General features: G+C 39.8%; 1 protein-coding gene across 4 annotated transcripts in view; it reads left to right on the forward strand.

The window, feature by feature from the left end:
* The window catches only part of LOC124172032, a 165610-nt gene that overhangs the window by 45796 nt on the left and 105127 nt on the right, over positions 1-14687 (forward strand). For 3 of the 4 annotated variants that reach the window (XM_046551436.1, XM_046551434.1, XM_046551433.1), the window contains 3 exons: positions 2936-3109; positions 11239-11322; positions 12362-12436. In XM_046551436.1, the coding sequence (XP_046407392.1) occupies positions 2936-3109; positions 11239-11322; positions 12362-12436 (333 nt within the window). The remainder of the gene's footprint in view (positions 1-2935; positions 3110-11238; positions 11323-12361; positions 12437-14687) is intronic. The other variant, XM_046551435.1, reaches the window with a different exon arrangement.

Below are 14687 nucleotides of genomic sequence, written 5' to 3' on the forward strand. Positions count from 1 at the left end.
GACCATATTTTCGTGTAAGAAGATATCACTGAAGATGGAAATTATCATTCGGGATTCACTGTGACGGTTTTATGTCCCTCAAGGGTCAAATACACCTCCCCTGCATTCAGAAAAGAGATTTATTTTAGTGTGATCTGGCAAATGTAGAGCTCCTCGCTCACCTATCTAGCCATGCGACCCAGAGCCCATCACGTGGAGGTGGCTGCACCTTGGGCTCCTCCGCCTCCTCTACCCAACCAACCAACGTTATGCAGACCAGTTTGTTTGTTCTGAATCGTCACCGTCCGGAAATATTGTGAAAAATTGAGATTTCGATTGAAATTTTGGCAGAACTTGCCGTGAAATCAAAGTGGATCTGATAACGTCCTCCTTGGCGTTATTGCCGCATGCATGGGAAGCAGCTTCGGAGACTAGCTTCACTGTCCGTTCTACTGCCACTGTGTGGTGGAGATATACGGCGAATGACTATTCTGGCGAAGTGTTTTCAGGAAGTGACAGTTTTTCAACGATTTCTTCATTTGATATATTCCTCACAACTGGTAGCACGACAGTAGAAACATCGGTGCTTTCCCAATGAATCATTTCTCCATAATCCATGGCTTCAAAATTCAAATGGGGAACACTTTTGCATCTGATGCCATGGTTTAAATTACCTACTTCGTGATCTATAGCTCTAAGAATTTTATTTTGTGCCTTCTGTTGGACAGTCAGTCGACGATTACTTATCACTACGAGAAGAATATTTTCTGGGAGTTTTCTGGGAGGAAACACTTTTGTTTGGATGGATGAATAAACTACTGCTTGGTACGTCCTTGGCAAGTATCTATATCTATGAATGGTCTCACAGACGTGACGATCATCATCGGTGAACGAAGATTGAGTCCTGATCCTACATTGCATCACTACGTAGACCTTTTATATAAATGTTACTATTTCGAAGAATTTATTGGTAGGTTTCTTAGTCTAAATGTATAGCCTAAGAACTGTGTTAGCTGTGGTCAACCAACGGGCTTTATTTAGTTTCCCAGGAATCATAGTGACTAGTCCTTCTGGACATATTCCAGACGCAATGGCTTGGGGTATCTTGACTGAGTACTTCAGTTCCTTATTAAGATTTCAGATTTCTTCTGGCTGTCGTTCGGCAAGTCACAACTTATGAGATGAAATGACACCACTAGGAGCTTAATCACATTCAGGCAGTTTTGAAACTAGGTATGTTAGCTGTGTATTAATACGGGGTGGAAAAAGCGCGGTCAATGTGGGCGGAGAGAGGTTGAAACGGCAACTCAATGAAAAGCAGATGGGAAATAGCCCAGTGCATAGGTTTTCCCGACATTTCTTCCAATTTTCGCAGGAAACCACTCTTCCAACCCGCATTTGTGTTCGTCCCGTCATACCCAAGAACTATATTGCTTAACGTTATGTCGCTATATTGGTCTTGAACTATAATTCCAGCTTTTAAAGCGGCGTTAAGTACAGTGGATGTAATGTGTGCCGCAGCCCCCCCCCCCCACATACGCTATATCTGTGGTGAATTATGGCAGTCTTATTGTTAGTCAAGTCTAATTCGACTATGGACTTTCTTTCTCTTGGTTTGGTAAATGACGCATCCTTAGCGCACCACTCGTCATGGTTTTCCTCGTCAACTTGAGTATCCTCAAAGTATTCACAATCATTCAAATACGACAACCGTTGATTCAGATGATTTGAGTTTAAGCCTCTCATTTATATGATTACGTTCAGCCCTTTCTCGCATTTTTTGACGTAGGGATGTCAATAGTTCCAATTCGGATTATTCTTGGACCTCGCTGTTCCATTAGGAACTGGTACTCTAGGATAGAAACATTTTTTTCTTGTGACAGACACAATTGGGAAAGTTGGCACATTTGCAGAAGGCTATATCAAATAGTTTCGTCGCCTCCTTAGTAAAAGACTTTTATAAGTCTTCCTATGTTTTCTGAAATACCGTTTTACTCTATAGGATTTAATTTGCCATATTGTTTTCATCATGTAGCGTGAGATAAGTTGAAGTACTCTGGTTTACGTAACTACTAAAATAGACGCTTTTTTCTAAACGGCACATACCTTGACAGAAACTTCAGTGATATCTTCTTACACGAAAATATGGTCAATATAGTCGGCGATGGCATAAAGGAGCATACACTCACCCAAGTGACTACCCTTGACAACTTCAGACATCATTTACACGTTTTTGACTGAAAAACATCTCTATTTCGCGTCATTTATCGCATACATAGCGTAGAATGACAATGCGTGTTGCGGGTTGCCTACCCACAAAAACTGCTTTCGGGGACACGATAAAAGGTCATTTTCTCGATAATTAAAAGGAATAGAGCTGACGTATTTGGTCTAAAATATCAAGGAAAGACCAATGTTATACACCATTGGAAAAAATGAGTGCTTGCTGAAACCAAATTTAAATTATTTACATTTTTAACGTTTTTCGTTGAAAATTTCGAAATTTCAAGACAAAATGGCGAACAGAAGATATTAACCGATTTTGAAAAAAAATCATATCTGTAATACCCACCCGGGTACGCAACTTTTGCCGGGTATTACGATTCGCTCCTAAAAAAAAGTGGTAAAACGAGGCACCCTAGTGTGGAATACCCACCAGGATAAGCAATAGGTGCGAGATTAATAAATTGCGGAATTTTAAGATAAATTGTTCAAGATGGTGAGTTTTACGGCTTTATGTGGGATGATTTACTAATCCTTTCCCTATTTTATTAGTAATATCCGTCCAATAAAGTAAAATGGATTAACCTTTAAAACATTTCTGGGTTCTGGGAAGGGTTTTACCCCTCAATCTCCCCCCCCCCTTTGCTGCGCCGCTGCTTATTACTACCTTTAATGATTCCACAGTACTCTTCAGCTCCTGTTGGCTAACATGAATACTTTTCACTCGATCCAGGAGTTCTGCCACCATAGAGACATCAGGCCTTGCTCCCATGGCGTTGACCGAAGATCTTGAGGAAGTGGTGTCATTGGTTCCAGACCGGAGCCAAGACGAGCAGGAGTCGATGATCCGAAACAACTCCTCAATCGCTGATTCATCGGCGTCAAACACGGACGGACAGTATGATCGGTACGTATGAGAGCACTGCTCGCAGCTAGTGCCACAGTGTTTCGTTTGAATGAGAGCTCACACTTGGGGCGACAGGGAATAGGGTAGTTTCCTTCATCAAAGAAACCGAAAGGCATTGATTGCGATTTGTTACCCACAATTACTGTATTCATAATATACAAATTATTTGGTTTTAGAAATACCGGTTTACACGAATGGCAATGGTCCATTTTTATCCTCATTTGAAAAGGGCCAGATTGGCGCCCATGCGATGCCACTCCACGTGACGTCACAGGGACCTAGTTTCAATAGGAGAAGATAGAAGTTATACATCGTCTGAGATTACCAATGCATGCATGAGGCGCAGAGCTGAGGGAAACATGTCTTAATAATCACCTATTAAAACTGGCTAAGGTCGGAAAGTTTTCTTCGTTTGATAAGGTATTAATAAACCTTTTTTAAGCCAAGCGCTACCTGACAGCAAGGTACTCAGCTACCCTCTAGCATCCTGCGTCCTATCAGCGCTCAGAGCCTCGATCAAGGTCACCTCACAAGGCGGGAGGGGGAACCAGAAATACGTCACACGGAGAGATAACCTTACCCGTCGCATTTTCGCGCGCTTGAAAATGTTCACTTTTCATTTAATCGCGAAAAATAGATATCGTCATTTAAAAATCTAAAAGCGTGATTTACGTACTCCAGGAGTAATAATCTTCCGATACAGGCAATAAAAAAATAATAGGAAACCACCCTATTGCTGACTTGAGACAACACCGCAGAGCACGGAGGAGGCGCAACAGTTGAGCCTTGACAAGAGAATGGGATGAATTAAAACTATGGCAATACCTCTACAAGTTTCTGATGGTATTCCAGGGCCTACTTTTCTCATGCCTTGTATTTTTATATGTTTCTTATTTATACCCTCAGATTAGGAATGGCGAAATGGGAAGAATATTTCAATCAATCACATAGAAATTTATATAATATGTGCTCTAAATCAAGATGTAAGTATATGCAGCGCACGGCAATGACGTTACTTTAAATCATCCGTCGAACGCACAAATCAAATGTTACACGCCCTGAAGGAATCAGGGTCGGGATAATCGGTTAATCTTATATGAAGACTTTTACCTTGTAAAAAAGTGTTCTTCAATTTCAAATTTGACCCGAATTGAAAAATTTTGCTCTTTTTAGCATTTCCTCGTCCCTTCTGGCCGTTCTATTTTATTTTCAACATTTTTCGGTAGTACCACAATTCGAATACTTACACTCTTGACTTTTCTGTCTTCAGCACATAGCAGCATACTTTTTTTCAATAAACAGTGACGCCCATAGCTTTCTCCTTGATTTCATTGATGGCTTTCTCGATGTAAACATTAAAAACCATGGGAGAAAGTGCACACACTTGTCTCACTTTCTTTCATATTCTTGCTTCTGAATAATTGTATCCACTTCTGACCGCAGCTATCTGGTTTTTAAACTGGCTGTGAACAATTCTACGATCGTTGTAGTGCACTCCAATTTCTTTCAGAATTCTAAGCATTAAATTCTATTAACGTTATCAAATGCCTTCTCTTATTCCACAAATTGTATGAATATCGGTTTGTTCTTCTCCATTCTCTTCTGTATTTATCTAGTAGCAGCCTAAGAGCCAAAACTGCTTCTCTTGGGCCCTTGCTTTTCGCAAATCCGAATTGGTCCTCATCCAGGAATTCTAATGCTATTCGTTCTATTCTCCTGTAAGTGATTCTTGTCAGAACCTTCGACGCACATATCGTCAGGCTTATGGTCCTATTGGTAACCGATACAAAAAACTCAAGGGGGTGAGCAAAAGATATTTTCAGCTGTCTATACTTTTATCATAATGAAAAAAATCAAGTTAAATGCAAATTTTAGGGAAGTTTTTTTCAAAGTTCTTATACTGACATGAAAGATAATGCTATTTTATGATATTAAAATGTTTCCATGGTGGTTCTGCCATGCTCAGCAATACTGGCAGCTCCTTAAGGGAGAAGCGCGTGCCCCCTCTTCCCCCCATGTGTCCACCACAGGGTCCTAAAACCCTCGCACTTCTCGTCTCTCCCCTTTTCGGGTAAAGAAATGTTCTTCTTGATGTTACTAGGTAAATCCCCTGTTGAGCGCATATTGAAAATAGTTTTTGCACCTTATCTCCAGCATTTTTGATTAGCTCTGCTTGAAAATCATCTATTCCTGGGGCGTTATCCTTTCGCAGGTTTCGTAATTCAGTGCCCTAAAGGGTGGTTTCCTATTATTTTTTTATTGCCTAAATCGAAAGATTATTACTCCTGGAGTACGTATTTCACGCTTTTAGATTTTTAAATGACGATATCTATTTTTCGCGATCAAATGAAAAGTGAAAAATTTCAAGCGCGCGAAAACGCGACGCGTAAGTAGGAATGAAGGGAAAAAGTCCGTACGACGCATTTCTGGTTCCCCCTCCCGCCTGGTAGGTGACCTTGATCGAGGCTCTGAGCGCTGATAGGACGCAGGATGCTAACGGGTAGCTGAGTACCTTCCTGTCTGGTAGCGCATGGCTTAAAAAAGGTTTATTAATACCTTATCAAGCGAAGAAAACTTTCCGACCTTAGCCAGTTTTAATAGGTGATTATTAAGACATGTTTCCCTGAGCTCTGTGCCTCATGCATGCATTGGTAGCCTCTGACGATGCATAACTCCTATCCTCTCGTGTAGAAACTAGGTCCCTGTGACGTCACGTGGAGTGGAATCGCATGGGCGCCAATCTGGCCTTTTTCAAATGAGGATAAAATTTGACCCTTGCCATTCGTCTAAACCGGTATTTCCATAACCAAATAATTTGTGTATTATGAATACATTAATGGTGGGTAACGAATCGCCATCAATGCCAATTTTCTTTGATGAAGGAAACTACCCTATTCCGATCTCAAGGCTCCCGGATACCTCGGACAATTTCAAGTTGTGGATCCTTCCCCCACCCCTCAAAACCTCGGCCTAATGGCTAGCGAGCATAGCCTACTAGCAAGTGGCCTTGGACTCGAGGGAGGGCACAGTGGGGGCAGAGTTTAGGCAAGGAACGAGAGGCGATGTGGAGGAAGAGGGTTTTAGATGACTGAAATTTTGGGATCCCTCTCGCCAACTGGGGTTTGTGACTGTTGATCAGCTAGCCGCGTGTCACCGCGCACAGTCTCTCCGCTGCATGGAAGTAGACTAATCTCAAGGCCACACGGCGGTCTTCAAGCTTGGGAAATCCTATCTATATACAGCCCTTGTGGTGACTGACTGACTGATGGATACAAATTCCCGACCACTTCTAGAAGTGCTGGAGAGCTGAAATTTGGCAGGCGTGCGGGGATTCCGAAATGATCCGGAGGAAAAATCCGAAAACCGGAAGTTTCCGCCACGTGTCGTCGCTAGGACGACAAAATGGCCGAAATCGGGCTTTTTCCGGTGACCATCTTTCGGTTTTTATTTTACTGCGCGCGAACCGTGCGTGCCACACGAGTCGTTAATGTATTTTTTGAAAGCTGATAAACGTAGGCACGTAATTAAGTAAATTTATTAGTTTCCAATTGAGAAAGTTACAGCTAAAATGGCGTCCAAAAATTGATTTTTCGAAAAAAATATCAAACTTTCCCCTCCCCTCGACTTAATTTAAGGTGTTGGATAACGAAAATGATTATTATATATGCTCATAACTTCGTCTACGAAATAGAGTTAACAATTTTCTTTCATTGTGCTTGGTTACTCAGAAAAAAATTAAAGTATTCCGAAAATCACCGAAAATTACGATTCCCAAAAGATTAACACAAGGTTTTGTCAATTTTTACCCGACTGATTTCTTTCAAACTTTATAGTTACATACAACTATTAATTGTCTTTCAGAAATCATAAACATCTTGTAAATGATTTAATGGATTTAAACGCAAAAAAATAAAAATGGCGGGCACTACTCACTTTTTTCGGGGACTGGTTTCCTTTTTTTTGTATTACTCCTGAAATATGGAGTTCATAGGGCACACTACTGTTAGATATGACAGCAAATGAATGTGACCATATGGTATCGTCATATTTAAACCCCCCGAAACCCTCTAAAAATTAAAATTTGCATATAAGTAGCCTTTTCGGGTATTTTTCGTCACGATTCCGCCACTATCCCAAGCCTTGCCACTCATCACTACGGTATTGATGTCGACGACTGATGACCCCTGGTAGGACAAACCTATAAACCCCCGGTTAACCCACATACACCCCCCTAAAAATAAAATTTTGCATATTACTCTACTTTTTGGGTACTTTTCGTGAGTATACCACCGCCCCCAACGATTCATCCCCACGGAAATTATTTGAACGGATGGTGACCACCTGGAATACACACGTAAACCCCCGGAATCCCCCTGAAATACCCCCCAAATGTAAAATGTGCCATTAAGTCTCCCATTTGGGAACTTCTCTCAAACATTACGCCGCACTTCCCGTCCCCTCTGAGCTCTAGATCCGGAATATTTGGTGAGGGCGACCCACCGTAAACCATACGGGAAAAATACCAGAAAACCCCCGATCACCTCCTGGAACATCACCAAAAAAATCCTCAATCCCAAGGCGGCGAAGCCGCCCCAGAACGTGGAACGGCGAAGCCGTTCCGAGGAGTAACTGGCGTAGGCGAGGAGGAGCTTCAGTAACCCTCGGGCGGCGAAGCCGCCCCGATGTTCAAGCGGCGCAGAAGCTGTGGACTCCCTTCAAACGAAAAACGGTGAAACAGCTCCGAAATGCCTTCGCCCTCTGGGCGGCTATGGCGACCTTAGACGAGGATCGGCGAAGCCGTTCCGAATATTAAGCGAGGAAGCCCCGGGGGGGCACACTGAACCCCTGGGCGGCGAAGCCGCCCTTCAGTGAGGAACGGCGAAGCCGTTCCGAGGAATGAGTGGGGCGCCTCCCTACCCCCTGGCCGGCGAAGCAGGCCCCAAGCTGAGGTGAGATTATTCGAACTTAAAAAGTCTTCGAGCGAACACAAATATAGACGGCGAAGCCGGAACCGGGGTTTTTAAGGGGCGGAGCCCCTTAACGAGCGCGCGGAGCGTGCGAGTGAATATTATATACTGAGATGTAGAGCACAGAGATTAGTGAGATTTCGCCTCCAAAACCCGAAAGTATTGAAATATTTTTTAAAATTGATGTGGTTACCAATTAAATATATATCATGTAGTAGCGAGATAATCCGGTAAGTAAGAATTGAAAGGTGCAATTTTATTATTATTGATATCTTTGAGAATATCATTAGTTATTTATGGTGTTTCAACCCGTCAGACTGTAGTGTATTATTCGTTGCCAATGGTAAACGTTAACTCCCGATACATAAAAATATTAATTTCCTACTTTTCCAGTTTAAATATTTCTGGAAGAAGGTAAAACGTTTTTAATTTCACCTCCATGATGTTTTCAGAAATCCTTGTCCCTCCCAGAAATCCTTGTCCCTCTCATTTTTTCCTAAATAAATCTATATGGAGTACAAAGGAAAAATATACAATACCCCATTTGTGAGATATTGTTTCCCCAGGATTTCATAAATACTTGCGATCTTCGCTTCATATAAATATTTCCTTCCCGGATTTCACAGTAGTCATTAAGAGTAAAATCTCGGGAGGCAATTTCGTCTTCCTAGAGGCTGTAACTGGACGTAAGGGATGATTATGACGCGTGTTTTGGTACTTTAGGCACTTTTACAAGTTGTATAAAAATAATGTGTACAGAAATATGCATAAAAATTAATATATTCATACTGAAGTAACCTCCCGTTTAAGGTAGGTTTGTATGGACTATTTACGAAACATTCTGGCAGTACGCACTCCTTTCATGGATTTCTTCTTCGACTCACAATGAAATTCCTTTTCATCAAATCTCTCATTTCCTTCCTTCCTATATCTCGTTTACCCAACCTTCTTTCCTGTAAAACCGTTTCTTCTCCTCCCCTACCATGTCCTGAACTTCGTCGTCCCTCCTCGTCTTCGTCCGCTTCGCTCTCTCCTTTCTTGTACACCTACTTTTATATTGTTTCTCTCTACTTGCAATATTTATTAACCTCATACGCAATAAATTAGCCAATTTATTTTTATTTATCCGTGGTATCATCATTGCAGGCAAATTTTACATTTCAAATGAACAAGGATAAAGTAGGAATCCCATATATGCATCTTCTGTGGAACACTTCAAGACAAATGACAATTTGAATTGAAAAAAATTGCAAGCCTAGACCATAAACGAAACATAATAAATGCTGGAAAAGATAGTAATTTGTTGTTAAATCGCAACCGGTCGTGCAAAAAATTCATTGATCAATAAACGCAACATTAACAAATTATTTTATCGGGATTTTCTAAATTAAGTTACCATTTATTTAATCTTTTTGAAAAAAAATTAAATAAATAAACAGGTTATCAAGTAGTTTTATTTTTATTTCACTAACACATTATTAATAATTTTAATTAATTGTGGGTGCAATTTTAATTTCTGTAATTCTGCTTAGATTGGTCATTAGTTGGGGATAGGGTTGGTGTGGTGGCTAGAGTGTTGGCTTCCCACCCGGCGGGCTCGGGTCCAAATCCCGACAGTGGCAGAGAATTTTCAGAGACTGCCCGATCCCTGCTTGAGTGTTGTGTGGAGGATATTTCAAGCGCAACACTCCGTCCGTCGGATGGGACGTTAAGCCGTGGTCCCCTTGGCGTCTTTCGTTAAGAGCAGACTAATGCCGACGCCGGGTTTCTCTCCACCCTTCCTTCCGTACCCAACCCTCATGGCGCAAATGACCTCAGCTGTCGGTCGCCTCCTCCAATTACCATACCATACCTTGGTCCTTAGTTGGTAAAAGCTGCAATTTCTCTTGGAATAACGCAAAAAAGAAATAACTCTAGTTTGAGTAATTCAAAAATAGGAATTCCCTGAATAGTATAGGCAACCATGATCAGTAAAAGGAAATTTTTATTAGTGTTATATTTAATGTTGAGTTAATTTAAGTCAAAATATTAAAATCCGAGGGCCTTTCCGCCACAATCGTTCGAACTCACTACTACACCTACATATCATCTACATCTACATAATACCCTGCGAGCCACCTCTAGGGTGTTTGGCAGGGGGTGATCAATTACCAGCATGCAGCATGCATTTGGACTCCCACATGCACACCACACCGTCCAGAAAACGTCCCGTATAATAACAAACTATACTACTATATGCTGTTAGAAATAGAATATAGAATAGAAATTCAGAAACATGCTTTAAGTTTTACATAGGTTAGTAGGCTACACTACAAGTCATGCAATCTATTTACGAGGTCTATTAGTGCCGTTATAATCTCTTATTGATCGAGGAAAAAATGACATTCGGAATCTGTCTGTTCAGCAATCTATCTCTCTTATTTTATTTATATGATCTGATCTTCCGTAGTACGTTGGCGTCCGCAAGATATGATTAACTTCGACAGAAAAGACACTGCTCTTGAATTTATCTAAAAGGTTTAGTCTATTTTTCAATCTACGGTCCGACAGAGATTCCCATCCGAGTTTATCTAAGAGGTCAGTTACACTAACAAGACTATCGTAACGACCTTTCACATACCTGGCAGCTCTTCTTTCAGTACCCATATTAATAATAATAAACCGTTCTTTTTCTACCGGCTTTCCTTCGTGATAAATTTAATCCGAAATGATATTGATCCCTTTTCTTCATCAGATAACAATATAACTGGCCCGACTTCCTCCCATTAAATGAAAAACAGCCAAATTACTTGCTAAATACTGAGTCTTTGGTTACCGTATCAGTTGGTTGTTTTGTTACTGTTTGACATGCAATGTAATTGTCATCTTTATTTAATTTTTTGTTTAAGTTGGTATTCATGCAGTGTTTGAACCATTTTTATTCCAATTAAGGAAATTAAAAATTAGAACTAATGCAATGAGGACGAGTTGGAAGGTCGTCTCAACCTCTTTCTCCAATGAAGGTATTCCATTAATACCAATGATATTACCCTTCGTTGATGTGTTAGCTGCTAACCTCTGATTATGGGCTAAAAGTTCAGACTACAGAACATGTGATTGATGGATATTTCATTCCGAGGAGGTGACTAACTAATTAATAACTTATTATCTTTTCTGTTGCAGGAGGGTCCGTTTTATCTCAACGCTGAACATGCTCAAGGATTTGCTGAAGGCTGAACGAAAAGAAGAACAACATGGAGAAGGAAGGTGAATATTACGATTATGTAGTTTTTATACCTTATCTGCTACTTGAATACATCCGTGTATTTTGCTTTATGGTTATTAAAGCCCTGATTAAATATTTAGGTGGGGTTAAGATTGAAGTACAGTTAGACCATGATAAAAACGGAATGGGATTCTGGTGCGTCACGGGACATTGCTTTATCCCTAGCTCGCTTTGTCCACAACGTAAAAACCGCATCCACTATAACCCGCCGCTATTTTGGATGCAGATAGCACGAGACATCACCGCACTCTTTCCCATCCTGAGGCCATTCGGTGGTAACCACCATTTGGCTTTTGAAAAAGAGTGTTCTTATATTCAATTTTGACCCGAATCTATACTATCTTACAAATACATTCCCTAAGTCCCTCAACAATGATCCAAAATAAATTTTGACTCTTGAACTATTCTCTTGTCAGACGTCAAAAGGTATTCGTTTGATGTCCTCATTGGTTGAAGAGATAAGTATACGCTGTTACCAATTGAGATGTTTAAATCTAATACTCCTCTGAATGTATTCATAAAAATTTCGCACACCACCGTATTCCGTTACCACAACTTGAAGAGTTACACAGTTTACTAAATACGAAAAGCTCTTCTATCAACTCAATGCACATATCGTGGATTAGTCCATTTAACTTTTTACAAGCATTTATCTGTACACATATAATACAAATTAATGCCTCCTTTTAACAGTTTGTGTTTAATGTCCTTATTGAATTAAAATGGTTAAATGATTTCAAAATACAATAACCTTTGGAAGGGCTGCATATTTAATCCGAAAGGGCATAATCCTTCCTGTAAAAGTGCAAACAACATTGAGTTTTTAGCAAAAATAGAGCGAAAGTCGGGAAATGGATATAAAAAAGAAACTAATGGTCACATTATTTTTCAAACACTATTAAAATGAAAAATAATAAACATTAAATTATTGAACTGGCCATATCACTTATAGTGTACCTATTTAAACATTAAATTATGGACGATATCAATATAATAATGCATTGACTCATCCTATCACAGTAAAATCAAGAAGCCAGTGCTGAAGGTCTTTGATGAAATCCTGGAGAAACTCAAAAATCATATCGAAAATCCAAGGTAAGCTCTTTATATGACGTATAAACTACGTCACAATGAATAAGATATATGCATGAAGTGACTCACACACTTAGTGATGTAATGCAAAGCTATGTCTGGATAGGTGAGGTGAGGCTAGAGGTAACCCCAGCAGGTGTATTTCTCACACATATTTCTCTCTGAGTAGGGGGCTATTTCCTATGATGTGGATTCCTGCAGTTCGGAAATTTTACTTTGAGACAGATTACATACTTCACCCGGGATCCCTTGGTGATGTACCAAGTGTTCTAACCCCATGGCTAACACGCTTTCCCTAATTAGAATACATTCACGTTTAAATGTTACAAAGAAGACAATTTCATAATAAATATGCATCGTATAAATACGTATTCTGTTTTATTAGGCGTTGATTGAAGTATCATTGGATATTGTCTATAATAATCATAAATTATAAAATGATTTATACGCCATGATAAATGAAATGAATAATTGAATGCAATTGATACATTGCACATCTTTACAGCAATGTGCAGCAGGTACTCTGCATACATTAAATACAAATATCATTTATATTGTGGAAATAATGAATTTTAAAAAAATGCATAATACTTTCCATAAAATGTTTTCGTTAAGAAAACTTATACATTTTACAAAGGAAAATACCGTGTTGAATATTTAAAAAATTTGCTTAATATAAAAATAACAGAAAAATATGCTTAATTGATAAAAACAGCATGTTATAAAAAATATATTATCAAATACTAAAGAGTTATTCCTCATTATCTCAGTTACGAGGTTGTAAGTTTTCTAGTGAAAACTAAGAGGTATGCTTCGAGGTCACGGGCACAACATAATTTTTTAATTCAATTTCTGCAAGCTTCTTCTAATTCCCATTTCCTGCATTCCTTTCTTCAACTTTTCAGTTCTTAAAGTGAAACAATGAAATTAATTTATTCTTCTTGCGTTATGATAATGACGGTCAGACTGTGAAGAAATGAGTAGATGTTATTTTAATCTAAGCAATGAGTTGGACTATTACTGTCGTACTAAATGACTAGTAGGGTGTTGCTTATTGTTTTTTTTCTAAGATGTCTAATTTCTATATCTTAAAATATGCTATGGCGTGCAGAGTGGATATCCTAAATGTTTCAGCTCGTTTGTTTAACATTTAGAGGACGCTCAAAGAGCGTAAATGCAATAACATTTCATTTTCCCAATTTAAAAAAAAAACAGCATTTTCAGAGGTACCTCACAACTTTACACTTCTTAGGGACCAAATTTCGCTCCATATCGACGCTTTCTCATCAGTTTTCCGGGAATGCAGTACTCTTCCGCGAGCCAGAGCCGCGCGTCGCACCACCGCTGGTCGCTCGCAGACCGCATTCACGGTCCACTGATAGGTCCTGCGCCCCTCACTGCCTTACGCCTCCATCTCGCCTTCCCTAACGAGAATCGGTGGAAGAAGGGAGGAGTTACCAAAAAATTTGTATTGTTGTAAATTCAGGAACCTGTTTGCGTTGCGTTGCGATTAAGCAGAAGAGATTGAACCATTTATAATGATGTTTAGAAGCAGCTATTTCTACGTTTTCCTATCCAAGTTTTCGTGTTTCACACCTCCTTAAACCCACTCGCTGTGGGATTCCGTATGACGTAGAGTAAATTTGCGGAATCTCAACGCTATTGATTAAAACAATGTCGTTCATCGCGCGCAGGTCTAGTAAAGTGCTTCTAATCGGCATCCCAGGAAGTATATCTGCTTTTTTCGCGAATAATAAGCTGCCTTTGGTTAGCGAAGTGCTGCATGTATTCCATCACCACCACCTAACCCTGAAACAAGGAGTGAGTGCAAAAACGAGACTAAAGATGAGTTCCGTGGTAGCCGGGTTTTGTATGTTTCACCGAACAGGGAACGATCAGACCAGAGTGAAAAGACTCAACGGCCAGGGACTGGTTACCAAATGGTTTTATTCCAATGGATCGTTTGAAATTTTCAGTAGTCTATTTTGTCTGCTTTCTTCGTCTACATATAAAATTTTGTTTGAATAGTGTCAATAGTTTACATTTTATTGGCCTCTAATGAAAAAAGTTACGTCGTTGGATTTACTGCGCCGCTGCGTCGCTCAGTGTTTCCTCGTCGCTACGTCGTGGACTGCACTCTCAATGTTAATGTCAAAGCAATTATGTTTCGTATGAAATGCTTTAATCTATTTATAATATTATTATTTAATTTTATAAACTTTATAAACAAAATGAAATTGTTAAACAAAAGGAA

Source organism: Ischnura elegans, assembly GCF_921293095.1.
Source record: "Ischnura elegans chromosome 13 unlocalized genomic scaffold, ioIscEleg1.1 SUPER_13_unloc_1, whole genome shotgun sequence".
NCBI classification, from domain to species: Eukaryota; Metazoa; Arthropoda; class Insecta; order Odonata; family Coenagrionidae; genus Ischnura; species Ischnura elegans.